This window comes from Protopterus annectens, chromosome 12.part0, assembly GCF_019279795.1.
Source record: "Protopterus annectens isolate FY-2018-M chromosome 12.part0, PAN1.0, whole genome shotgun sequence".
In the NCBI taxonomy this organism is placed as follows: domain Eukaryota; kingdom Metazoa; phylum Chordata; order Ceratodontiformes; family Protopteridae; genus Protopterus; species Protopterus annectens.
Genome location: NC_056746.1, coordinates 299414643 through 299441179, shown reverse-complemented (window position 1 = coordinate 299441179; position 26537 = coordinate 299414643). Strand labels below are relative to the sequence as shown.

General features: G+C 44.5%; 1 protein-coding gene across 2 annotated transcripts in view; it reads left to right on the top strand.

The window, feature by feature from the left end:
• SNX16 (sorting nexin 16) overlaps nucleotides 1-26537 on the top strand; it is a 696777-nt gene that overhangs the window by 320606 nt on the left and 349634 nt on the right. For both annotated transcript variants that reach the window (XM_044089372.1, XM_044089373.1), the window contains exon 4: nucleotides 21376-21524. In XM_044089372.1, coding sequence (XP_043945307.1) covers nucleotides 21376-21524 — 149 coding nt within the window. The remainder of the gene's footprint in view (nucleotides 1-21375; nucleotides 21525-26537) is intronic.

Genomic DNA, 26537 nt, shown 5'->3' with positions numbered 1-26537 from the left:
TCCTTTCAAGCCAGCTGCCACTGCGGATTTAAAATTCTTCTGTTGGAAAGCAGCTTTCCTTTTAGCAATCACTTCAGCAAGAAGGGTATCTGAATTACAGGCCCTTATGGCAGTGGAGCCTTTCATCATCTTTCATGTGGACAGGGTGTCCCTCAGGACCAATCCCTCCTTCATGCCCAAGGTGGTATCCAGTGTGACCATTAATCAGTCCATTCATTTGCCAACCTTCTTTCCTAACCCACAGAACAAAGGGGAACGGATACTGCGCTCCTTAGACGTGCACAGACAACTTAGATTCTACTTGGACAGGACTAAATGTCAAAGGAAATCTGATTAACTGCTGGTGGCATTTGCTGCAGGGGCAGAGGGGAAGGCTATTTCAAAGCAAACCATTTCCAAATGGATAGGCCATTGCATTCATCTCTGCTACAAGCACCATGGAAATCCTATCCCACAGGGATCAGACCCCACTCAACCAGGGCTGCATCTACCTCTACAACCTTTCTCAAAGGGGTCCCTACCAGGGACTTCCTAGAAGCTGCTACTTGGAGTTCAGTACATACTTTCACCAAGCATTACCTTCTGCCAATTTTCTCTAAATCACGAGCTGGCTTTGCCACTGCAGTCTTGCAGGGCCTTCTAGCTGGTCCTAATGCTATCTAAATTCCTCCTCCCATCCTTTGCTTTGGGAATCTACACAAATGTGATGACTGCAAGAGTGAAACATGAAGAACATAGCACAATCTTTTACACTTACCATAAGTGTAGATGTTCGAGTGTATTCCTTCCATGTCCTGTTTAAGTCGCAGGGCATATTTTAGTTTCCCTGGAACAGGTAGCTCCCATCACGATGCCTAAGGTTAAGTGTTTAGTGTTTGTTAATGCCTCTCACTGCTTGGAAATACTGTCCATCTGTGTACTCTTTAAGCATTAGTCAAAAATGAGTGTAGCTGCTCTTGGGTTGGGTGGGGGGGAACTAGATGAGCATACAGTCCAGGTTGTTTGGTCATCTCTGGAGTCTTATTGCCACATAAACATATAGAGGTGAGAGCTGTTCTGAACTTGCTGGCTTTCAGTACTCTGCTTTAGGAAGTCATAACTGCCATTTCTGAACATAACTGCTCTGTGTATCCGCAAGGGGTGAACACATGGCTACAGAGTCTAACTTGACATCTAACAGTATAGAATATCTTCTCAGTTACATGAATGCCCACAGGTAGCTTAGGTTCTTTGTAGAGAAGGGCAAATCTTTTTCACAAAGGTGACCAACTGTTTTCCTTCTGAAAAGTAGAGGGTGAATAGGAAGATTTCTAAGTTTTCCAGGTAGTCAGTCACATTGGCATTTGCAACATTAAACTTGGAAAGCCTTTACCTCAACCTCCTGAAGTTCATTTTGCCAGAGCTACCACCATTCTTTCTGTAAAGTGGCTGTCAGTGACATTTGTAGGTCCAGGTCTTTTTTGTGTGTGTTTGCCGTTGTAGTCCATGATATGTTTGGATGGTGCAGCGGTAGCAAGAGGTTCTCCAGTTTGATTCTTGGCTGGGGTGCCTTCTGTGCGGAGTCTGCATGTCTGAGTTCGTGTGGGTTTCCTCCGGCTGCTCCTGATGTTCTTCGTGTTTCACTGTTGCAGTCATTACATTTGGGTTATCCTGCTGGCAGGTTGCCCTCAGTCGGCCTGAATTCCAAAGTCCCGGGTCCTGCATCGGTTGCTGTCACCTCCTCCCTGACGTCAGGTAGTCAGGGGTATAAAGATGCAGCCGACGCCATTTTACCCAGTCTTTCTTGCCGCGCGGTGACCGAAGCAGAAGCAGATGTTCATTGTGTTTCACTGTTGCAGTCATCACTGTAGGGTTCTTCCTGCCGGCAGGCAGCCCTTGGTCGGCCAGAATCCCAAAGTCTGGGTCCAGCGTTGGCTGTTCAGTCATGCTGTCTGACGTCAGAGAACCTGGAGTACAAAGCTGCCAGCCGACGCCATGTTCTCTAGTCTTTCTTGCCGTGCGGTGGAAGCAGTTCGCAAGTGCCGGTCGGCTGACTCCTGATATTTTTCGTGCTTCATTCCGAAGACTTTCTTCTTCTCAAAGCTAAGTACCCCGTTGGGGAAACTTTTTTCTTGCTCCAGTCTGATGTCAGAAAGAGTTAATTGTATTTCTTGTGGGAAGCAAATACCTCATAAGGATTTCCACTCTTACTGTATTCCTTCTTTAGTCCCTGACCATGATGTAGCTAGTTGTCGGTTTTGTGCTAGATTTAACCAACATACTATTAAGCGGAGATACGATTTTGCTTTTCACTACTTTGGCAGGCGATTACAGTACGTCGTCGGACTCGCTTCAGACTACTGGAGTTCACAAATGATGCAAGGATAAGGACAGGCCTCCGAGATCCAAATCAGACGACTGTTTACAAGTCGAGCCAGCTACAGGTTCGGCCGTTGTCAGTGAGGCGCCCCTGTCGTCGCCCATTACAGAACCGATTGCCGAAACGGACTCCCACGAGGAGCCAACTAGGCCTTTGAGTACTACAGGTGCAGGACCTTCGGACAATGCTCTCTCTGATGGGTCCGGAGCCACTGTGCAGGTACCGGCTTCTGAGGGGGTTTTCAGGCCTACACAGCTTCATATAAAGGCAAAGACAAAGGCGAAGACTCCTTCTAAATCAAAGGCTCAAGCCCAGGCCTCCTCTGATCCGGGACCCAAGTCTCAGAAACAAATGCTTAAAATGGTGGAGGACTTACTAACTATGATTAGGGGTTCACACCCCCCTCCAGACAAAAGGCCAAGGCAAGAATTGGATTATGAATCCTCTGATCAGGCATCTATTTCTTCAGTGTCTTCCTCTGAACAGGAATATACTTTCCCTCCTTATGAGGATTCTGATGCTGAGGAATCCATTCCTTCAGCTTCTCCCCCTGAGGATTTTTCTTTTGGGGAAACTTTACATGACATGAGGGAACATTTTCACTGGGAAGGACAGGAGTACTCTGAATCTAAGAGAAGGCTTAGGGATTTCCTTCTTCTTCCCCAACACAGACCCCTGACTATTACTCCTATTTTGGATATTGTGGATGATGTTTTTTCTGAGGCTAATTTAACTCCTGACTCCTTTCCTGCAGCTCCTGCAAAGCCTGACAGATATTACAGGGTCCCGGACTCCCACCAGTTTCTTTATAAAAATCCTGCAGCTGATCCAGAAACCATTTCTCAGGGTCCTAAGGGTGTTAAGGCCGCCTCTGCTAAAAACCCTATTCCGTCAGTTAAGGATTCTAGAGCTTTGGAGAGATGGGGCAAAAAAGTGTACACTTCTGCTACTTTATCCATTAGGGCTTTAAATTGTCAATTTCATATGCTAAAATATCAGCAATTTCTACTGTCTCTTATGAAACAAAAGCTAGGTACCATTTCTGCTTGTGCAGATAATAAGGAATTACAAGATTTGATACATGCCACTGAACAAGTGGGGAAGCATGGTTTACACTGTGGTTTTGATGCCTTGGAGGCTTCATGCAGGGCAGCTGCCACTGGCACAGTCATTAGAAGACATGCTTGGTCAAAGGAACAAAACTTGCCTGATCAAGTGAAAGCAAAGTTACTGGATGCTCCTGTTCAGCATAATGTTTTGTTTGGCTCTAAGGCTGAAGAGGTGATAAAGAAAATGGAGGATAAGGCAAAATCCATGCAAACGGTTAAGGATTTCTTACAAGTTCAGCCCCCAAGATTTAGCAGAAATTGGCCAACTAAAAATTGGTCCTTTCCCAGTTCGGACAGGCCTCAAAGGGGTAGATATAGGCGCTCCAGAGGGAGGGCCCAAGCACAGACCTAGACAGTGGAGTGCTTCCACCCCCAGGGGTGGAGAGGACAGGCCTCAATCGTACAGAAAACAGGCTCAATGACTCCCCCTGCATGGCTCCAGGAACCTGTCTCCTGGAAGCCCCTCTAGGAGGAAAACTCTCTTTTTCACCAAAATTGGACTTGCGTAACCCAAGACAAGTGGGTTCTGGATGTAGTTTCAAGAGGTTACAAATTCCACTTTCATACCTTGCCAAGACCAAACGGATGGCCAGACCTACCAAAACACCAATGGGCAGAGGCATTAAACCAGGCGGGATCCCTCATGGCTATGAGGCCATAGAACTGATTCCACAATCAGAAGCGGAGCAAGGCTTTTACTCAAGGTTCTTTCTAGTTCAAAGAAAACAAAATTCCTGGAGACCCATCCTGGATCTGTCAGTATTAAATACTTTCCTGGAGATACCAAAGTTCAAGATGCTTACTCGCAGCAGCTCCTGCCAATGTTGAGCAAAAATGCATGGATGGTGACATTGGATTTAAAGGAGGCTTACCTACACATCCCCATCAGACAGGAGTGCAGAAAATATCTCGGGTTCAAGGCCGGCTCGAAACATTACCAATTCTCTGCGCTGCCCTTTGGCTTGTCTACTGCGCCCAGGGTCTTCACCAAGTGCCTGGCACCAGTAGTAGCTTACTGCAGACTCAAGGGAATTCAAATTTACCCTTATCTGGACGACTGCCTTATTCAAGCAGACAGCAAGGATGTCCTACTCCAGCACCTGGAATTTGTTCAAAATCTATTGAAGTACCTGGGATTCACTGTGAACATAAAGTCAAATTTGACACCCACCCAACAGATAACTTTTCTGGGTGCTCTTCTAAACACAACAACCCAGATGGCATTCCTGACATCCGAAAAACAACTTCAGCTGGCTTCAACTTTCAAAACCCTGGCGTTAATGTCTCAGCTAACTGCAAGGAAATTTCTGCAGGCTTTGGGTTACATGGCCTCCTGCATCCTTCTCATACCATATGCAAGACTGCATATGAGAAAAATACAATGGTACCTAAAAAGTGTATGGTCCCAGCATTGCCACAGTCTAGGCACACAGATTGCTGTCTTGCCTTGCCTACAAAAGGAATTCCATGGTGGACCATGGCATGTCTTCAAAACAAAGGGAAAGCCTTCAGTCTGCCTCCAGCCAACCAAGTGTTAACCACGGACGCCTCAGATTACGCATGGGGAGCCCACTTGCAGGGGAAAGGCCTGCAAGGTTTTTGTACAGAGGATCAGAAGCACCTACATATCAATTTAAAAGAGATGTTAGCTGTACAGAATGCCCTCTTGGCTTTCAGGGATCTTCTGCAGCCAGGACAACTACTGATACGGACAGACAACACCACAGTTATGTGGTACATAAGCAAGGCGGTTCACACTCCTACCCCCTTTGCAGACTAGCCATGACTCTATGGAACACAGCTCTAGCTTGCAAAGTGGACCTACAAGCACAGTTCCTGCCAGGGAAACTAAATATTTTGGCAGACAGCCTGAGCAGGAACCTGTCAGACCCATACGAGTGGATGCTAGACACCCAAATATTCAAGATGATTACAGAAGCCTGGGGCTGCCCGGACATAGATCTATTTGCATCCCCCCTCAACTACCATTTACAGATTTTTTGCACAAGGACATATCACAAACTAGCATGGAAAGTGGATGCTCTGTCATTCAGTTGGAGGAATCTCTTGGGGTATGCCTTTCCTCCTCTACCTCTTCTTCCACGGGTGTTATTAAAGATAAAGCAGGACAAACCCAAGATGATTTTACTGGCCCCAAATTGGCCTTGTCAGTTTTGGTACTCAACACTGATGAATCTATCCCAGGAGCCTCCTTGGATTTTACCTCCGATTCCAAATCTTTTGTCCCAACACCAGGGCCAGGGTCTGCACTCTCATTTCAAAACTTGCAGCCTGGCATATTCAGGGTCTATGATTAATCCTACCCTTCCCAAACAGGTCATGGATGTCATCTTAGAAGCCAGACAGCCTAACACTAGAAAATCTTATGAAGGTAAATGGAAGAGATTTTGCACCTGGATGCATGCTCAGAATTCGGATCCTCTCATTCCTAACATTCCATTGATTTTATATTACCTGACAGACATGTTACATAAGGGTTTATCCCTCTCCTCCATAAAAATACATGCCTCCGCTATCTCTGCACATTACAATACAGATCCTCCAATCTTTTCGCATCCACTACTGAAACAATATCTCAGAGGAGCAAAGAATTTAAGGCCCCCTGGGGCACCACCCATACCTGCCTGGGACCTCAACTATGTTCTGGAAAAACTTACTCGGCCTCCTTTTGAGCCTGCTGCCACATCTAATATTAAGTATTTATCATGGAAGACCGCTATCCTACTGGCTTTGACTTCAGCCAGGAGAGTCTCGGAGTTACAAGCTCTCATGGCTGTGGAACCGTATATTATTTTTCATCAAGACAGAGTCTCTTTAAGGACTAATCCTAATTTCATGCCTAAAGTGGTTTCTAAAGTGGCTTTAAACCAAGCGATTCACCTGCCAAACTTTTTCACTAATCCACAAAATAAGGGGGAAAAGGATCTTGCATTCCTTGGACGTGCACAGGCAGCTTTGTTTTTACCTGGACAGAACCGAGGGTATCAGGAAAACAGAGCAATTGTTTGTTTCTTATGCAGCAAATTCCCAAGGCAAAGCTATTTCAAAACAGACCATTTCTAAATGGATTGCTCATGGAATCAGATTTTGTTACTCTCATCATGGAAAGCAAATCCCAGGAAAAATTAGGACTCACTCTACCAGAGCTGCTGCTACTTCATCTGCCTTTCTCAGGGGAGTACCTACCAAAGATATTTTGGAAGCTGCAACTTGGAGTTCAGTGCATACTTTCTCTAAGCACTATAATCTCCCTCTTTATTCTAAGTCTAGGGCAGGCTTTGCTTCTGCAGTCTTGCAGGGCCTTCTAGCTGCCCCATCTACTCTATAACCACCACCCTTTATCTCAGCTTTGGGATTCAACCCTACAGTGATGACTGCAACAGTGAAACATGATGAACATAGTACAGTTGTGTACACTTACCATAAATGTAGATGTTAGAGTGTCTTCACTGTTGCAGTCTGGGTTACCCACCCTCCTGTCCCCTCTTATACTTTTATTAGTGTGGTTTCCTACTTCACCCTTCTTCTGAGGTGTATTTGCTGCAGGGTATGGGGTTTGTTGTATGTTACATTTTTGTTTTACTATTAGCCTTCACTTTTGGGCACCTGACATCTGGGGCAAGAAAAACTGGAGAACATGGTGTCGGCTGGCAGCTTTGTACTCCTGACGCTTTGACGTCAGGGAGCATGACTGAACAGCCGACGCTGGACCCAAACTTTGGGATTCTGGCAGGAAGAACCCCACAGTGATGACTGCAACAGTGAAGACACTCGAACATCTACATTTATAGTAAGTGTACACAACTGTACTTTCGCAAGTGCCGGTTGGCCGACTCCTGAGATTTTCATGTTCGAATTTCAGATCCGAAGTCTTCATTAAAAGCCAATTACCCCGTTGGGGAAACTTTTTATGTGAAATTGTTCAATCTCGCCATTTGTTCTTGCACACGGAGCTGAGTCGGCCGCATCACCAGCTCCGCATCTTCGAGAAAGCTCGAGGCACAGTAATATCCCATGATCCTCAGGTGATAACCCTCCGATCTAGTTTGCCGCTAGCAGCAGATCGCATATGAGAGGCTCGGGCCAGTATATTTTTTCTATATTTTTCTATATTTTTTCATCTAGTCAACTTATAGTTAGTTCTTGGTGTTTAAAATAGATTTTTTATAAGTAATATAGTGTAGGAGTGTTATTTGAGTGTATTTTAGGTAGAATAGATAGTTTAACTTTTACTAGTTAAGGCCTGCGTTTTTTTCTGTCATGATTGACAGTATTTTGCATAGTCCTTTGTAAATTTTTGCCTTAACTCTTTTTTCTTCTTATATATATATATATATATATATATATATATATATATATATATATATATATATATATATATATATATAATTATAGTGTGCTGTGTTTTGGATATTTCTATAATATAGTAGGTTAGAGTTAAACTGTTGGTTTATTATTATTATAGACATTTAAATTTTACACACATATTTATATAGTGTGTTTTTCTAAGTGTGCTGTGTTTTTGGACATGTACTATATATATATATATATTCAAAATGTCAGAGAAAGCCAAATCAGGCTTTAAGAGATGTCAATGCGGACAGAAGATGTCCATTACTGATAACCACTCATCCTGCATCTACAGTCTTGGCCATCTCCACTTGCAGGAAGACTGTTCCATTTGTCGTTCCTTTAGTGGGAGGGTCATGCTGGAAAGACGCAGGAAGTTGGTTGACAGAGGGTTGCTTAAACCCAAATTTCAAGAGGCCCTGGACAAGGCTGAACAAGTGTCCAAGTCTTCAAAGGGGTCGAAGTCTTCAAGAGTGTCGGAGCCCAAGTCATCGGCTCTGAGCACCTCTTTCCAGATTCGGACGTCGGCTCCTATGACCTTGGTGCCAGGCGTCGAGCGCTTGTCTCTAATAGAGACTCAGGTCTTGGAGCCGGTGTCAGAGGTACCACCGCCTTCTGTCCTTCGCTCGGTGATGGCTTCGGCCCCTTCGACCCGTTCTTCGAGGCCGCTTTCTGACTCTGATGTGGACCGAGTGGTACAGAAGCTAATGGAGAACTCTGCTCTGTCCAAATTAATCGAGATTTCGTCCCAGCTGGTTTCGAAACTCGAGACTATTCCTGTCCCTTCGACACTTCCTCCTCCAAGACCCGTCAAGTCATCGGAGCTAGGAATCGAAGAACCGATGATCATAGAGCCTTCGGTGCCAAAGCCTCCAGTAGCGCTATTGGCCCCGTTGACCTAGACTCCTTCGGAACCAGCCGGAGAGTCTCGGAGCCGAAGATATTTCCTGGGTTCCAGGGGGGACAGTCGAACCGAGATGTTTCCGACTCTTCCCCTCGGTGCCTTTGCTCAGATCAGTTCAGATCCGTCCTCGGTGTCGGAGCCCGTGGTTCCGATTCCGGAGAAACGACCACCATCTTCGGATCGGGTCGGATCCTCTGATCGGGGCACCGGTGCCTCCGACATAATGAGGAAGGTCTTGTCTGACACATGCATCATCAGTCTCTTCTCCTTCCCCGAAAGGCCCGTGTTCTGCTTCTGTGCCTTCGGTCCCTACCAAGCGTCGAGACCCAATGCCTCAGACAGCCCCACAGGGTGACCCTGGTTCCTCGGATGCATCCCCAGAAGCCCCCACTGAGGATGTTCCGAGGAAAAGATTGTGCAAGAGGAGGCACATTGATTCCCCCCAGGAATCTCTCACATCTGATTTGGATGAAGCAGAAGGGTCCCCATGGTCCCCCTCTGAAGATGTCTCGTTTGCGGACATTTTAGAAATCCTGAAACAGAGGGGAGACTGGCATACCCTTACCCCTTCTGTGGATGAATCGGTCTTGCTGAAGGCATTTGGGGCTCAACCTTCTACCTCCTGGGTGACCCCGCCATTTGATGAACTCATGGATCTAATAGCCCGGAGGGCTTGGGAAACGCCCGATACAGTGGAACCAGTCCCCTGCAAGCCAAACAAATACATGACGGCCCCCCAAGACAAACCTTACCTTACAAAAGGAGTTCCCGTGGATACTATGGTGGTGGCGGTGGCCACTAAGAAGGAGATGTCTGAATCATCTTCCTCTGTCCATCCCCTTAATAAGGATTCCAGGACAATGGACAGGTATGGGAAGCGTGTATTTAGTTCTGTGACTTTTTCTATCTGATCGCTCAACTACCTTACGCATTTCACGCATTTACAGAGAGATCTCATTAAGGAACTGGGAGATACTCTCCAGGGAAACACAGATGCTGCTGTCGCCGAGAAAGTGACAGCTCAACTTAACACCCTAAATTCCATAGTGAATTCGTCCATGAGGCTGATTTCATACGCAGCCGAAGGGTCGAGTAGAGCGGCAGCTTCAGCGATCGCCCTAAGGAGGCAATCCTGGTTGCGCTTATGCTCCTTTGCGGAAGCCTTCAAGTCTTCCTTTGCCAACGCCCCCTTTGATGGTGCCTCCTTGTTTGGACCCAAAGTAAAGGAGACTCTCACGAGGTGTGAGCAAGATGGGAAGACCCTGTCTGCCGTAGGGGTCCGTTTTTCTGCCCCATCTAGACCCTACCCCAAAGGGCAACGAGGCGGAAAAATGTGGTTCTGAAAGACTTCGGGATCCTTTCAGCCCACCCAAAGTGAGGCCCCCTCCAGAGGCAGAGGAGGGGGAGAAATGGAAGACGCCGCCCAGCCGGCAGAGGGGGTCCGCAAAATCAGGGCGACAGAAATACTTTCTGTAGGAAGCCCTTCCAGCACGCCTGAGTGCAGGCCCGACTGTCCTACTCTGGAGGCAGTCGGGGGTCACTTGGTGCTATACCCAGAGGCCTGGCTAAATCTTACATCAGATTCTAAGGGTAAAAAGCATAGTTACCAGAGGCTACAACATTCCATTCATCAGAATGCCACCCAATCCCAAAAAGCTCCCAGACGTTCCACCCAGTCTGCGAGACCAGGCAACCATAGAGTTAAGAAGGTTGCTCGAAAACAGAGTCATCCAACCAGTCCCGGCGGACCAAATAGGATCCGGAACTTACTCGAGGTTCTTTTTAGTTCCAAAGAAAACGAGGGACTGTAGGCCAATTTTGGACCTCAGCAAACTAAATGCCTTCGTGAAAAAGGAAAAGTTCCGGATGGTCACGCTACAGTCAATCCTTCCTTTTCTGCAGGAGGGTGACTGGATGTGCTCTATAGATCTCAGACGCGTACTACCATATCAAGATGGCCAGGGTGTCCAGAGATCATCTGCGCTTCCGGCTGGGAGCCAGTCATTTCCAGTTTCGCGCTCTGCCCTTTGGTCTCACCTCAGCCCCCAGGATGTTCACCAAATGCTTGGCAGGGTGTTCACCAAATGCATGGCAGTAGTAGCGTCTCACCTGAGACGAAGGGGATTCCGGGTGTTTCCTTATCTAGACGACTGGCTCCTATCCGCCACCACCGAGTATAGTCTTCTGCAAGCCAGGGATTACACCATCAGCCTCTGCTCCTCTCTAGGCATAACGGTAAATTTTGGAAAGTCTGTCTTATCGCCGTCACAGCGTATCTTATTTATAGGAGCACAGCTAGACACTTCCCTGGCTCGAGTTACTCTCCCCCCACCAAGAGTGTCAGACCTCAGACATCAAATTTTGGTCCTTCTCCAAAGCAAGAGAGTCCCTGCGCGACAAATATTAAGAGTACTAGGCTTGATGGCAGCCTCCCTTATCGTAGTCCCCTTAGGCAGGATGCATATGAGGATTCTTCAGTGGATGCTATTCGTTCCGTGGTCTTACCGACAGCTTCCACTATCTCACGAGATATTGATCACGAACTCTTGCAAAAAGGATTTCTTGTGGTGGATACAAAGTCAAGATCTAACACTAGGATGACCGTTTGTGTTACCCAGTCCGGTAGCAACTCTAACCACGGACGCTTCCCTGATAGGGTGGGGGGATTTTTTCAGGGACAAACAGTCCAAGGTCAGTGGTCCAACTTGGAGTACAACCTGCACATCAATGTCCTAGAGCTGAGGGCAGTGTTTCTAGCGTTGCAACACTTTCACAAATCCTTACCTCAGGGAACAGTGACAGTTCTTACAGACAACATGTCAGTAGTCTGGTACATAAACAAGCAAGGGGGAACCAGGTCTTGCCCATTATGCAGAGAGGCCCTCAGAATTTGGCAATGGGCGAAGTCCACCGGACACTTTCTGATGGCAACGCACATCCCGGGGATATCCAACGTAATCGTGGACAGGCTGAGCATAGCCATCCTGTTCCCTCACGAGTGGTCCCTCAAATCTTAAGTGGCGGAAGAGATTTTCCGCAGATGGGGCCAGCCTTGCTGCGACCTGTTTGCATCCCCATTGAATGCCAAATGCAGAAGCTACTTTGCCCTGTTACCCCCTCCGGGGGGTGTTCCCAGGGATGCAGTAGTACACGATTGGCCCCCGGGTCTCCTTTATGCCTTTCCTCCTGTTCCACTAATTCCCAGGTTCTTGCAGAAAGCCAAACGTCTGGAGAGGACCATAATACTGATAGCCCCATTCTGGCCTCGACAAATCTGGTTTCCCTTCCTTCAATCTCATGAAGTGGAGGAACCATGGATTCTGGACCCGGAGCCAGACCTGTTGACACATTCGTCGGGAGTTCCTCACACCTTCCTCAAGTCCCTCAAACTGACAGCTTGGCTGCTTCGCTTCCTATCTTAGCCCGGTCAGAGTTACTATCCCCTGCAGTACAACACATTATTGTATCTTCTCACAAACCATCTACAAGGAAATTGTACAACAGCAAATGAGACCGTTTTGCGTACTGGGCCTCCAAACAAGGTATAGATCCATTTGGGGCTCCAGTACACAAGATACTAGATTTCCTTACCACAGTTTTTCAAGAAGGTGCATCAACGTCCACAATAAGGGTACAACTGGCGGCTATATCCAATTTTCATGTTGGTCGGGGAGATAGTTCTCTTATGTCCCACAGGCTTTGCAAAGCTTTTATGAAAGGTACCTTTCACCTCCGTTCCCCCCTTTCGTAATCCAGTAGCCCCTTGGAATCTTAATCTCATGCTGTCACAACTCATGTTGCCCCCATTCGAACCAGCCGCCACAACCCCATTAAAAGTTATTTCGTGGAAAACGCTCTTTCTGGTTGCCATCACTTCCACCAGGAGAGTTTGAGTTGCAGGCCCTATCTATCCGACCCCCGTACATGATTTTTCACCCAGATAGAGTAACCTTGTGCACCAGTCAGTCCTTCCTTCCGAAGGTTTGTTAGATTCAAAACATCAATCAATCTATTGAACTACCTACCTTCTTCAAAAACCACTCCAATAAGTTAGAATATACGCTGCACAAACTGGATGTCCACAGGCAGCTGAGATTTTACTTACACAGGACAAAAGAATACAGAAAGTCAGACCAGCTATTTGTCTCGTATGCTGACCAAAGGAAAGGACAGGCGGTAATGAAGGTTACCTTATCCAAATGGCTCTCAGACTGCATAAATTTTGTATATGCTGAATCAAAACAACAACTCCCTTTCAAACCCAGAGCTCATTCTACAAGGGCGATCGCTACCTCTTTAGCCCATACCGCTCGTTTGCCTTTAGATACCATTTGTGCAGCTGCAACTTGGGCAAAACCACATACTTTTATCGCCCACTATAAACAAGACAAAAACTCCGACGTTTGGTTCAACTGTACTCAGGAATGTTCTCCCTTGAGCCACCCAGGAAAAAGGAGCTAGGGAGCGCTACCCGTGTGTAAGAACAAACGGTGAGATTGAACAATTTCACATTAAGAAGTTATGTTCTTACCATAACGTTCCATGTGAATTGTTCATCTCGCCTTTGTTCTTACATTCCCCCCCCTCCATCCCCCATCCTACAGTCTGGGAGAACGGGTTCAACTGAATTCTTGTTCAGTCTTCTCTAGACATTGTTAGCATTCAGCTTATTACTTTGCATCAGGAATGGCATCTTTTCTCCTCTATTTGATGGCAGGGTACCAGACAATGTGTAGTGTTTGTTCTAAGTGTTTAGGACACAGTTGGTATAGCAAACTAGATCTGAGGGTTAGCACCTGAGGATCATGGGATATTACTGTGCCTCGAGCTTTCTCGAAGATGCGGAGCTGGTGATGCGGCCGACTCGGAGCCGAGGATCGGCTCCGGACCCCGTGTGTAAGAACAAAGGCGAGATGAACAATTCACATGGAACGTTATGGTAAGAACATAACTTCTTATTCTTGCTCCAGACCGATGTCAGAAAAAGTTAATAATTGTATTTCTTGTGGGAAGCAAATACCTCATAAGGACTTTCATTCTTACTGTATTCCTTGCCTAGGCCCTGACCATGACATTGCTAGTTGTCTGTTTTGTGCTAGATTTAACCAACGCACTATTAAGCGTCGGTTCGATTTTGCATTAAGCTATTTTGGGTGAAGATTTAATTATACAATGTCGTCGGATAGCCATCCGACTGCCGAAGTTCACAAAAAACGCAAAGAAAAAGAGAGACAGGCAACCGAGGCCCAAAACCGACAACGAAGCTGCTCCTAAGCAAGTCGCCGGTTCTCAGTGAGGTGCTTTCGCAGCCCCTGACGCCCGCTACTTTAGAGTCGCAGGCTGCTACCGACTCCCACGTGGAGTGGGACAGGCCACTAGAAACTCAAGGTATTGGACCCTCGGAGATTGTTCCCTCAGATGGGTCCAGAGCCGCTGAGCAGGCATCGGCTTCTGAGGGTGTATTCAGACCTAAGCAATTATATATTAAACCAACTTCAAAGACAACGACTAAAACACCTTTAAAGGCAAAGAAACAAGTTCACCAGCCACAAGGACAGGCCTCCATGCCCAAAAAAACAGATGCTCAAAATGGCTGAAGACTTAATTACCTTGATCAGGGGTTCCCATCCCCCTCCTGATAAGAGGCCTAGGCAAGGGACAGACTTTGAATCTTCAGATCAGGTTTCCTTTTCTTCTGATTCCTCTTCTGATCAGGAATATTCTCTTCCCCCCTATGAGGATTCTGATGCTGAAGAATCAATTCCTTCAGCTTCTCCTCCTGAGGACTACTCTTTTGGGGAAACCTTGCATACCATGAGGGAACACTTCCACTGGGAGAGCCAAGATTTTTCAGAATTTAAGAAAAGGCTCAGAGACTTCCTTTTACTACCTCAACACAGGCCTCTAGCTATTCCACCTGTGTTGGATATTGTAGATGTTGTGTTCACGGAGTCTAGTCTGACCCCTGACTCTTTACCTCCAGCTCCTGTTCATAGGTTCATAGCTAACTGCCCTTGCGAGCCATTTTAAGCCTAGCCAGTTATCCCTTGTGAAACTCAAACCCTGTAACTTGTGCTTGTAAGGCAAACACCTTGACCATTAGGCCACCCTCCCGGACAGATACTACAGGGTTCCTGACTCTCATAAATTCCTTTTCAAAATCCCTACTGCAGACCCAGAAACTATTTCTCAGGGTCCAAAAGGGGTCAAGGCTTCTACTGCAAAAAAACCCTACCCCCCTCTGACAGGGATTCTAGGGCACTGGATAGATGGGGAAAAAAGATTTACACATCTACTACTTTGGCTATAAGGGCCTTAAATTGCCAGTTTCATATGCTCAAATAGCACTATATCATGACACCGCTTAAACAGAAAATGATGGCAAATTCTGATTGTGCAGAAAACAAAGAAATGCAGGATTTATTGCATGCAGCTGAACAAGTTGGAAAGCATACTTTGCAATGTGGGTTTGATTCTCTGGAGGCCTCCTGCAGGACCGCTGTTATGGGTTCGGTCATTAGGAGGCATGCTTGGTTAAAGGAACAAAATCTGCCTAACCATGTTAAAGCAGAATTGCATACTTTGCAATGTGGGTTTGATTCTCTGGAGGCCTCCTGCAGGGCCGCTGTTACGGGTTCTGTCTTTAGGAGGCATGCTTTGTTAAAGGAATAAAATCTGCCTGACCATGTTAAAGCAAAATTATTAGTTGCTCCTTTACAACATGATACCTTGTTTGGTGTTAAAGAAAATGGAGGACAAAGCTAAATCTATGCAAACGGTCAAGTATTTCTTACAGGTACAGCCACCTAGATTTAGCAGACAATGGCCTACAAAGAATTTCCAGTCTTAGACAGACCTCAAAGGGGCAGATCCAAATGCCCCAGAGGCATATCACAGCCGCAAGGATCCTACAGGTCTAAGCAGTGGAGTGCTTCTACCTCCAAAGCTGGAGAAGACAAAGCACAATCATACAGGAAGCAGTCCCAATGACTTCCCCCTGCCTGCACCAAGCACTTATCTTTTGTCAGCACCCTTAGGGGAAACTAGCACTTTTTTCACAAAATTGGCACATTATAACCCAGGACAAATGGGTTCTAGACATGGTGTCACAAGGCTACAAGTTTCATTTCCATACCCTGCCAAGGGCAAACGGTGGCCAGACCTGCCAAAAAATCAGTGGACAGAGGCTCAAAAACAAGTCGCAGCTCTCATGGACATGAGGGCTATTCAACAAGTGCCACAGCAAGAACAGGGACAAGGATTTTATTCAAGACTGTTCTTGGTACCCAGAAAGGACAAAACATGGAGACCAATGCTGGACCTATCTATTCTAAACACTTTCCTGGATATACCAAAATTCAAGATGTTGACCTTACAGCAGCTTCTTCCCATGCTGGGCAGCAAGGCTTGGCTCGTGACTTTAGTCCTGAAAGAGGCATATCTGCATGTCCCAATCAGAAAATCATGCAGAAGATACCTCAGATTCAGGGCTGGCTCAAAGCATTACCAATTCTCTGCACTGCCCTTTGGCTTATCTACTGCACCCAGGGTCTTCACAAAGTGCCTGGCACCAGTAATTGCTTACTGCAGACAAAGAGGAATACAAATATATCCTTACTTGGACGACTGCCTCATACAAGCAGAGAACAAGGACATTCTATTACAGCATCTGACGTTTGTGATAAGACTTTTAACATGCCTGGGGTACACAGTCAACAAAAAGAAATCAAAACTAGTACCCTCTCAAGAGATAATATTCCTGTGTGCAAGCTTAAATACAACTGCCCAGATGGCTTTTCTCACTCCAGACAAACAAAGGCAACTGGCTATCTATTTCAAGGAAATGGCAACAAAGGCCCAGTTATCTGCAAGAAAAATTCTGCAGGCTTTGGGCTTCATGGCATCCTGCATCTTACTAATTCCATATGCAAGACTGCATATGAGGAAAATTCAATGGTACCTAAAGTGTCTGGACACAACATTGCCACAGTCTGGAAACAATCATTGCTCTAATTCCCTGCCTGCAGCAGGAGTTCCGATGGTGGACAAAGGCTTGTCACCAAAACAAGAGACAGCCATTCTCACTTCCCCAGCCAGGCAGAGCCTAACGACGGATACTTCAGATTATGTCTGGGGGCACACATTGCTGGAAGAGGCATTCAGGGCATCTGGTCCGCAAACCAAAAGCATCTACATATCAATCAAAAAGAGATGCTAGCTGTTCAAAATGCCCTGACAGCCTTCAAGGACCTACTTCATCTAGGACAACTACTGATAGACAGACAACACCACAGTCATGTGGTACATAAACAAGCAGGGGGGCACTCATTCTTATCCCCTGTGCAGACAATTCATGGCTTTATGGGACACAGCATTGACTTACCAAGTTCATCTGCAGGCACAATTCCTTCCAGGAAAGGAAAATACTCTGGCAGACTAAGCAGAAACCTCATGGATCCCCATGAGTAGCACCTGGATCCACAAGTCTTCAGCATAACAAAGAAATGGGGACGCCCGGACATAGATCTATTTGCCTCCCCTCACAACAATCAACAAAAGATTCTGTACAAGGACTTTTCACAGACAAGCGTGGAAAGTGGATGCCTTATCTTTCAACTGGACAAACCTATCGGTATATGCCTTTCCTCCACTGCCTCTCCTCCCCAGGGTACTTCTAAAGGTCAGGCAGGAGAAACCAAAAATGATTGATTGCCCCAGACTGGCCGCGCCAGTACTGGTATCCGATCTTAAGGAACTTGTCCCAATGCCCAGCCTGGACCTTACCTCAAATACCTCTTCTACTGTCCCAGCAAAACAATCAGATTCTGCACAGCCAACTCAGGACTCTAAACCTAGCAGCATGGCGGATAATCTAGCCATACAAACAACACCTCTGTGATGGATGTCATTTTAGAAGCCAGAAGGCCTAGTACTAGAAAATCCTATAAGCCAGAAGGCCTAGTACTAGAAAATCCTATGCTGGGAAATGGAAGAGATTTTGCGCTTGGGAACCAAGCTCAAGGAACTGATACAGCAGTCCCAAATATTCCTCAGATTTTGCAATACTTAACTGAGATGCTGGACAAAGGCCTATCTTTTTCATCAATTAAAATCCATGCCTCTGCCATTTCAGCTCATTACAATACAGAGCCACCACTCTTTTCTCATCCTTTATTAAGACAGTACCTCAGAGGAGCCAAAAACTTAAGACCTCCAAGGAGAATGCCAATACCTGCATGGGACCTCAATTATGTCTTGGAAAAACTCACCTTACCTCATTTTGAGCCACCTGCTACTGCGGATATAAAGTTATTTTCTTGGAAGACCGCTCTACTCCTAGGAATAACTTCTGCAAGACTAGTTTCAGAGCTACAGGCTGTCATGGCCGTGGAACCCTTTATCATTTTTTATCCAGACAGGGTGTCTCTGAGAACAAACCCTACATTTATGCCTAAGGTGGTATCCAGTGTAGCCCTTAACCAAACAATTCATTTGCCAACTTTTTATCCAAATCCACAGAACAAGGGAGAGAACTCTGCATTCTTTGGACGTACACAGACAACTTAGATTCTACTTGGACAAAACTAAAGTTTTCAGAAAGACGGAACAGTTACTAGTGGCATATGCCACAGCATCACAAGGAAAGGCCATCTCCAAGCAGACTATTTCAAAGTGGATAGGTCACTGCATTCGATTCTGCTACTCACAGCATGGCAAACTAGTGCCTAAGGGCATTAGGCCACATTCAACCAGAGCTGCAGCCACCTCTGCAGCCTTTCTCAGCAGAGTACCAACCAAAGACATTTTAGAGGCTGCTACTTGGAGTTCAGTGCATACCTTTACAAAACATTACAATCTGCGTCTCTACTCTAAATCCAGGGTAGGCTTTGCCACTGCAGTTCTGCAGGGCCTCATAGCCGCTCCTAATGCTGTTTAGCTCCAGCCCCCCAACCATAGCTTTGGGACTCAACCCAGATGTAATGACTGCAACAGTGAAACACGAAGAACATAGTACAGTTGTGTACACTTACCATAAATGTAGATGTTAGAGTGTATTCATTGTTGCAGTCCAGGTTACCCACCCTCCATCCCCCTTATTTTTGATGGAACTTATCTTTACTTCTCTAAGCTATACAACCTAGATGGTGTATTTGCTTATAGATGAAGGTAAAGCTTACTTTGGGGCATTTATGTTTTACTTATAATTTCAGCCTACCCTTTTGGGGGCAGCTGACATCTGGGGCAAGAAAAACTGAACAAAATGGCGTCAGCTGCATCTTTATACCCCTGACAACCTGATGTCCGGGAGGAGGCGACAGCAACTGACGCAGGACCCAGGAATTTGGAATTCAGGCGGACTGAGGGCAACCTGCCAGCAGGATAACCCAAATGTAATGGCTGCAACAGTGAATACACTCTAACATCTACATTTATGGTAAGTCTACACAACTGTACTTTTCCTCCCATGTTACAAAGACGTGTCTAGAGCATTTCTGTCCGGGCCTCTGCTGAAAATTGGCTTCATTCCAAGTCTGACTTTCCTGTTAAACAAATGTTAAATAAATGTTTTCATGACTGTGACTGCCCAGGAATATATGCTGGGAATAAGTATTGTTGGTTAGAGCAGATGGATCCCTTCTTACTAATTATGAAAGTTATAAGGATCGGTCCATAAGAAGGTCCATCTTCTGCAACATACCCCTCCCTACATTCCCCCGCAATTGATATGTCTGCTTTGGAGTCTACTGAGCACTCTTCTCTCATCTGAGTACTAAAACAGAAAGAACTGGAGAGTCTTGCGTACATTATGTGAAGGATTCCTGGCACCATGGTGGAAGTTTTACCTGCTGAGCAGTTCTGTTATTGCCAACTTAATCAGTCCTATTGGTATCAAAAGATGGACCTTCTTGCAAATCTGTCCCTATTGTAAGTGCACAACTATAACATTAAAAACTTATAACAGATCGCATCACAGTGGAGTAAAGCGGTATTTGGAAAAGTGTGCATTTTATTTACATTGATGGCATTCCTTTCAGCTGTCCAGATTTTCACAGACGGTAGAGATTTTTGCCTCGTATCTTTGTACTGTTCCTCATAAAATTTGTGGTTTTCTGGCAAATCATTGAGAAGTGAAGTCACTAAATAATAACAGACTTTCTTTTAGTTTGACTCCATATCCTTCAGAAAATGCATGCTAACACAAACCTTGTTTTAGTAACTAAGTTTACAAGACCAGTATCTAAAATATTTCCCTATATTTGGGCCTTTGTCATCTCCACTGCCCCATTATTATTGGCTTTGTCCGGATTTCTTGCATTAAGAGGTTGAGAGGTACGATTGCTGGTATTTTGTTTAAAATCTCCACATTAATGATACACAGATTTTGTCAATCAAGTTATTCAGCGTCTTCGGTGACTACTTTGGTGGAGTTCTGTAGTACCTCTGGACAATTTAAGCAAAATATTTTTGCTGCTATTTATTTTATTTTTTTAAACATTGTATTTTGTCATATTGCAAGGTTGTCCATTGCATAGCCATTTGAGACAGTGGGCATTATAACCTGGTCAAATTTCCATTAAAGGTATAATCTGAACTTCGCCAAAGTTTAAAGAAAATAATTTTTTCCATCATTTTTTCATACATTGTAATACCTATTTTTCACTCATACTGCTGTACATTATTTTTGTATAGAATGTGACTGGTATGTTTTAAAATGTTTTCTAAAATTTGTTTTTGAATAAGAAAAATCTTTTTCATAATATGATTTGGAGATAAAAATTATACCATTTACTGTATTGTGTTTATAAAAATGTTGACTATTTGTTTGGATCCAGTGCAAGGAAGACCACGTGAAACTAAATATTTTTCTGTTGCTCAATCTTGGGGAAACTCTGTATTGCATATCTGTGTCTTACCAGGTAAATGCGTATTAAAAAGTTGCATCAGTACTGTGAATAAGTGGCAGTGAGAAATGATTGTTCCTGTTTATTTTTTCCAGTGCTAGGTAAGCAGAAGTGCAGGAAAGTTCATTGTGGTGCACATCATTTTACTCTCAATGCAGCTTTTGATCATTTTGGACCAGAGTTTGCTTTACTGTTTTATTATTGTTTTGCTGTGCTCTTGTTCATTTGCATAATTGACCTCCTTTCTGTGTTGTATTTGAGGATGTAGAGGTTTTTTTTTGCTATGCTGAGAGAGAGAGAGAGCACAATTTTGCAAGTCAGAAAGAGAGCCAAGTACGTTGTCTGTTACAGACTCTATCAGTAGAATGCTGGAGTACGGAAATGGTGTGATCTTTTATTGGGCAGGAATAGGGTTTACAGTGTAGCTTTTTAGCTTTCAGACTAATGTCCTTGCCATCGAGAGCTAATAGATTATTGATGGTGAGTACAGTGCTTTAATACTCACTTCACATTGATTGCATCGTTTCCGTCTTCAGTGCTTTCATTAGTTTCACATTCCATTTTCACTTACTGTACTTGAGGTGTATATTCATGGCTATTCTGACCTCAAAACTGATGCATTCCTTGAAAAGGTAAAACTGATGCATTTCTTGAAAAGGTATAAGCTAAATAAACTGTGTGACTCTTTTGTTCCAGAATAATTTGGTGTTTCATCCCTGTTTGTTTCAGTTAAAGGAAATGTTTCCAGGCTTCCGTCTTGCACTGCCACCAAAACGTTGGTTCAAGGACAACTACAACCCTGACTTCTTAGAGGACCGTTTGCTTGGGCTGCAGGCATTTCTGCAAAACTTGATAGCACACAAAGACATAGCAAATTGGTAAGCATATATGAGCACAACAGAATAACTTTTACAACAGTTGTGTTTGATAGTAGCCATGCTACCCCTCAAGATGTACCTCAGAACTGAGGTTGGGGTTATATACATGGATTTCAAACTGTGATATCATATGACCATTATCTTAGTAAAACAAAACCGTTACCCTGCTACCACGGTGCTTCAGCTGGAACAGAGAGTCCACTGTAAGGTATGGCCCCTGCCTTAACTATATTAAGGGAAAATCATTTGGGCACTAAAACTAAATAAAGTAATTCCTGAAACTGTTTTGGTTCTGAGATGATCATACTTTGTATGATACACACAGAACATATTAGGATAATTAAGCAGTGTTAAGTGTGATTAGTTTTATTTCTGGCAATGGAAAGGCATCTGTATAGCTTTATATTTCTGCTAAGTAAAGCCCTCTTGCTTTTCTTATATTAACAGAGCCTTTGGCTGTGTGGCCGTGGTGGTGCATTGGTTAGCGTTACTGCCTCACAGCAAGAGGTTCTCCGGTTCGATCCTCTGCTGGGGTGCCTTCTGTGTGGAGTCTGCATGTCCTCCCTGTGGTCACGTGGGTTTTGTCCGGTTTCCTCCCACATCCCAAAGACATGCTGTAGGTGGATTGGACACTCTAAATTGGCCCTTGGTGTGAGTGTGTGTGCGTATTGCGTATGTGTGCCTTCTGTGGAAGGTTGGGTGCCGGGCTGGCAACTCGACACCGTAAAACTCCACTGCCAATCATGAGCGGACAGGTGATCCGCTGTGGCGACCCCTAACCGGGAAAAGCCGAAAGAAGAAGAACAGAGCCTTTGTCTGTCAGAAAGACCATTGTTTTGTGCATACAATGACAGAAATTTTGCAACTGTTTGCTCTGTATAAAGTATTCCACATTCAGTGATCTGTTCCTTTTAACATGAGGAAATGAGGCAAGTGTGTGAAACCTATACAATAATTAAGGAAAAGTTGAAAAGTTAATTTATTTTGTTAGACATGCCAGAGCTCTTCCGGTGATGATGTGTAAATTTTGTGAACGCATTTATTGCTTAATACCACTGAATTGGTGTCAAGTGAATTCTGAACCTCTGACAAAATAACATTTCCATTAAAAAAAAGTAGAGGGAGATGAAGTCCTTATGAAGGTGAATGAATCAATGGGTAGGTTAGCTGAGCCTGGGGAGTATCTTTGTAGTTGTTCTGTCTGATTTTTTTGAAGTGGAATTGTGGAATACAACGGGAGCAAGAGGTTGGCTGTGGAGGTGGTAATTTTGTGTTGTTGATGTGTGGCAGGCTGCTAAATTTATTGAGGAATTGTTCAGTGTTACACTCTCATTTATGTCACAGTGCCGTTGCAGTAACAGTTAAAATATGATAGAGAAAATGTGCATTTCCTAATACCTTTACTAGTAAATGCTTTCACTGTAAAGTGTTTCTAGGCCCTTTCGTGAATAGGCCACTGTTTTTTTCAGTTGTATTTGTTTACATTTAATTTTACGTAAATGCAGTGTAATATAATATGAAAATATTTTGAGCTTTGTTATGGTGACTTTGGTTGATCTTTATGCAGCTGTAACTCCTTTTTGATTCACATCCAAGGTCAAGCATAGAAACATAAAGTCTAAAAAAAATAACTGCTTTAGTTAATGATCTGCACCATATGTGAAAAACAGAAATAATGGGGGAAAACGGGCATTTTTACAAGTGCTACACCTCTCTCCAACCATTAGTTAAATATAATGAGCAAGTTTTTTGGTTGCACTACGTTGTAGGAAGGACATACAACATGGCAAAGAAATGTCCCTATAGGTCACCACTTAAAATATTTGAATTGCATGTACTAGGCAGAAAAGCTGATCAATAAAAGAAACTGTTTACTTCTGAAAAAACAACCCTCAAAAACCCTACTCAAGATAGCAAGTAACAGAAATTATGAGCACACAGAAAAAAAAAAAATCATAAAAACACAAAACTGGTGACGGTGGACTGTAGTCTGTAGGTCAGTAGTATTGTAATTAATTGTCTGGCTGCAAGTAATGTGCTGTATTCTTCAATCTTCACCAAAACTCGTTTATTAGAACGGCTGTTGAAACAGAAGAAACACTGATGTCAAGATGAAATATTTCAAAATATTTTATAGGATATTAAAGCAACACTGCAGTATGTACATGATAATAAAATGTGTAAACACGAGCTGGTCAATGCACGTTCTGTTTTCCTAAGAAAAAGAGAATAGAAAGAAAACTGCATTATAATTTAATAACATCAGAACTTTATACCTCACACTGCAAATGTTTAAATGTAGTAATAATAAATAAATAAATAGTTTTTTGTGTGTTCATTAAAGTTGGTTTGCTACCTGGTGAACCCTCCAGTGCCTTATTTTTTGGTTATTTGTTTGTATTTGGGCACTTTTTTCCGTTCTTTTCATTTATTAGATGTGATAATCACTGGAGGCTCTCCTCACACTGGAAGATGACTATGTGTGTGCAGTCACAGAAACTTGGTTCAGGGCCAGAGCACCTCTGTCCTTAGCAGGCTAGCTTATTTGATACATTCCAACCTCAAAATGAAATCGGGAAGAGTACAGGTGGTGGAGTGGCTATCTTAATTAAGGACAGGCACACCTCCAGAATGGTTTGCCAGCATGATGCACTGGAATTACTGCTGGTGCAACTGACAGTTTGGCAAGACACCCATCCAAGTTATAGCCAGCCATAGACCCCTCCTTCCATGACTCAGGACACCCACTCCTCCTACCTGGACCTACTTGACTCCATCAAGGTGTACCCCCTTACACCCTGATCCTTGCTGACTTCAACTACCCCACCATAGACTGGGTGAACTAATGGGCTCACTCAACGATTCCTTGACTTCATCAGTTCTAACGCACTAGACCAGCTCGTCTTATCCCCCACAAGAGGAGATAACATTCTAGACTTGCTTCTCACCAACATGGGTGACCGCTGCACCACTCCCATAGTATGTTCTTCCCTGGTGACATCAGATCATCGGTCTGTCTCATTCGAAGTTTCAGTCCCACCCCCACCCCCCCAGCCATAACCAGGCTAAAAAACTTCCCAAAAGCTGACTACAACCTCGTACGGGAGGTTATCAGTAGCTTTACACCATCGTCCCCCTCAGAGGATGCAGACAGCTATGCTGAACAATACATTATCTAGTATACAAGCACCTGTACAACTGCATGGACTCAACCATATCCAACAGAACTAAAACCTGTTACTCAAGGAAACACAAACCTGCCTGGTGGACATCTCTATCAGCAGGCTTTACAACAAAAGGAAGAAACTGTTTTCCAAGATTAAAAAAGAACAAATTCCAAATTGGAAAAACTCCCTCCTCATCCTCAAGCAAATTAGATAACTTGTGCAAATCTCCAGAGCCAATTATGAATTGAAATTAGCCTCTGAAACAAAAGGGAAACCACAAAGCCTTCTGCTTCAGTTACGTCAGGAATCTCCATGGCAAAGCCCAGGTTTGTTCAGAATTGGTACTTAATGGTACCACTTACACTGATAACTGTTGACTTAGCCAATCTGCTAGCAGATAGGTTCAGAGCAAACTTTACTCCCCTATTCCTCCCAAAGACCCATTTGACATCCCCAATACTTTTCCCCCACCTCACATCTCTGTAGATCAAGTGCTAAAGTCTCTTTCCAAGGCAAAGAACACAGCTTCCATGGGACTTGATAGTATCCCAGACTCTATTTGCACTCTCTCCATTGACCTCATTATTCAACCACAGCCTAAGTACAGGCTTTAATCCAACAGAGCAGAGAAATGCCATTGTCCTTCCCTTGCACAAAGGTGGTGCCACTACTGACCTTTCCATCGCCCCATTAGCTTGACAAGTGACAGGTCTGATCTGTAAAGCCATGGAGTGTAATATTATGGATCTCATAAACAAGGACATAGGCAATCTCCAAGTATTTGACCCCACCAATTTCAGATTTATCAAGGGCAGATCTTGCTTGTTCAACCTGACCGACTTCTTTGAGGCTGTCACCAGGGCCCTGGATGAGGGAAAGTCAGTACATACAGCTTAGCTTGACTTAGCCAAGAACTTTGACACAATTCCCTACTCGGGCATCATCAAAAAGCTTACACAACTTGGCGTAAATTGCTGTCTCATTGGGTGGATGGCCAGTTGGCTCACCGATTGGACCCATAAGGTCAAAATAGGTGCCTCAGACCTGTCACTAGTGGTGTTCCCCCAAGGATCTGTCCTGAGACCCTTACTGTTTGGCATCTTAGTCTCAGAGGTCCAGGCAAAGACAAAAGGCCTGTGGCTGGCCAAGTTTACAGATGACTGTAAGTTTGGTGCTGTCATTGACTCACCAAATGTTGCTAACATACTCCAAGAGGGTCTCACAGCAACAAATGACTGGTGCCAAAGTCATGGCCTTAAGTTAAATGCAAACAAATGTATCATACCATTTGGCAAAAACATGGCCCCTTCTGATTACCGCACCTGTGGTGAGAGACGTGGGTACTCAGGTTGACAATGATCTCTCATTCGACCATCGTATAGCGGCAGTGGTCAGAAAAGCCTTTTACTTGGTTTATCTCACAAGTAAAGGGATTGTGTCAAGAAAAAAATGTTATTACCTCTCTGTACTTCTCCATCATTAGGCCAACAATTGAGTAAAATGCCCCATTTGGTATGTACCTCTCCAGACACTGCACCAAATGGATACATGTCAGACTATCTTCAAGCACAACCTTGATGAGTGGATGGGAAATCACAAATTTATCCCAGGGGGTTCCACCTGTGTCCCTCATTGACAGGGACAAGAGGTGCTGACTGAGGTTTCTTGTTTGGGGATAAACTCTTGGCTAGGCTTGCAATACCCCAGGGCCATTAGCCTAGTAACCTCCTGTGATATCTGAAGCAACAGCTTATATACAACCATTTTATGAATAGAATTTGAATGGGGAAAAAACACATTTATAGTTTATAGTTTGTGTAAGATTTCCCAGCATAACCGAAAATTT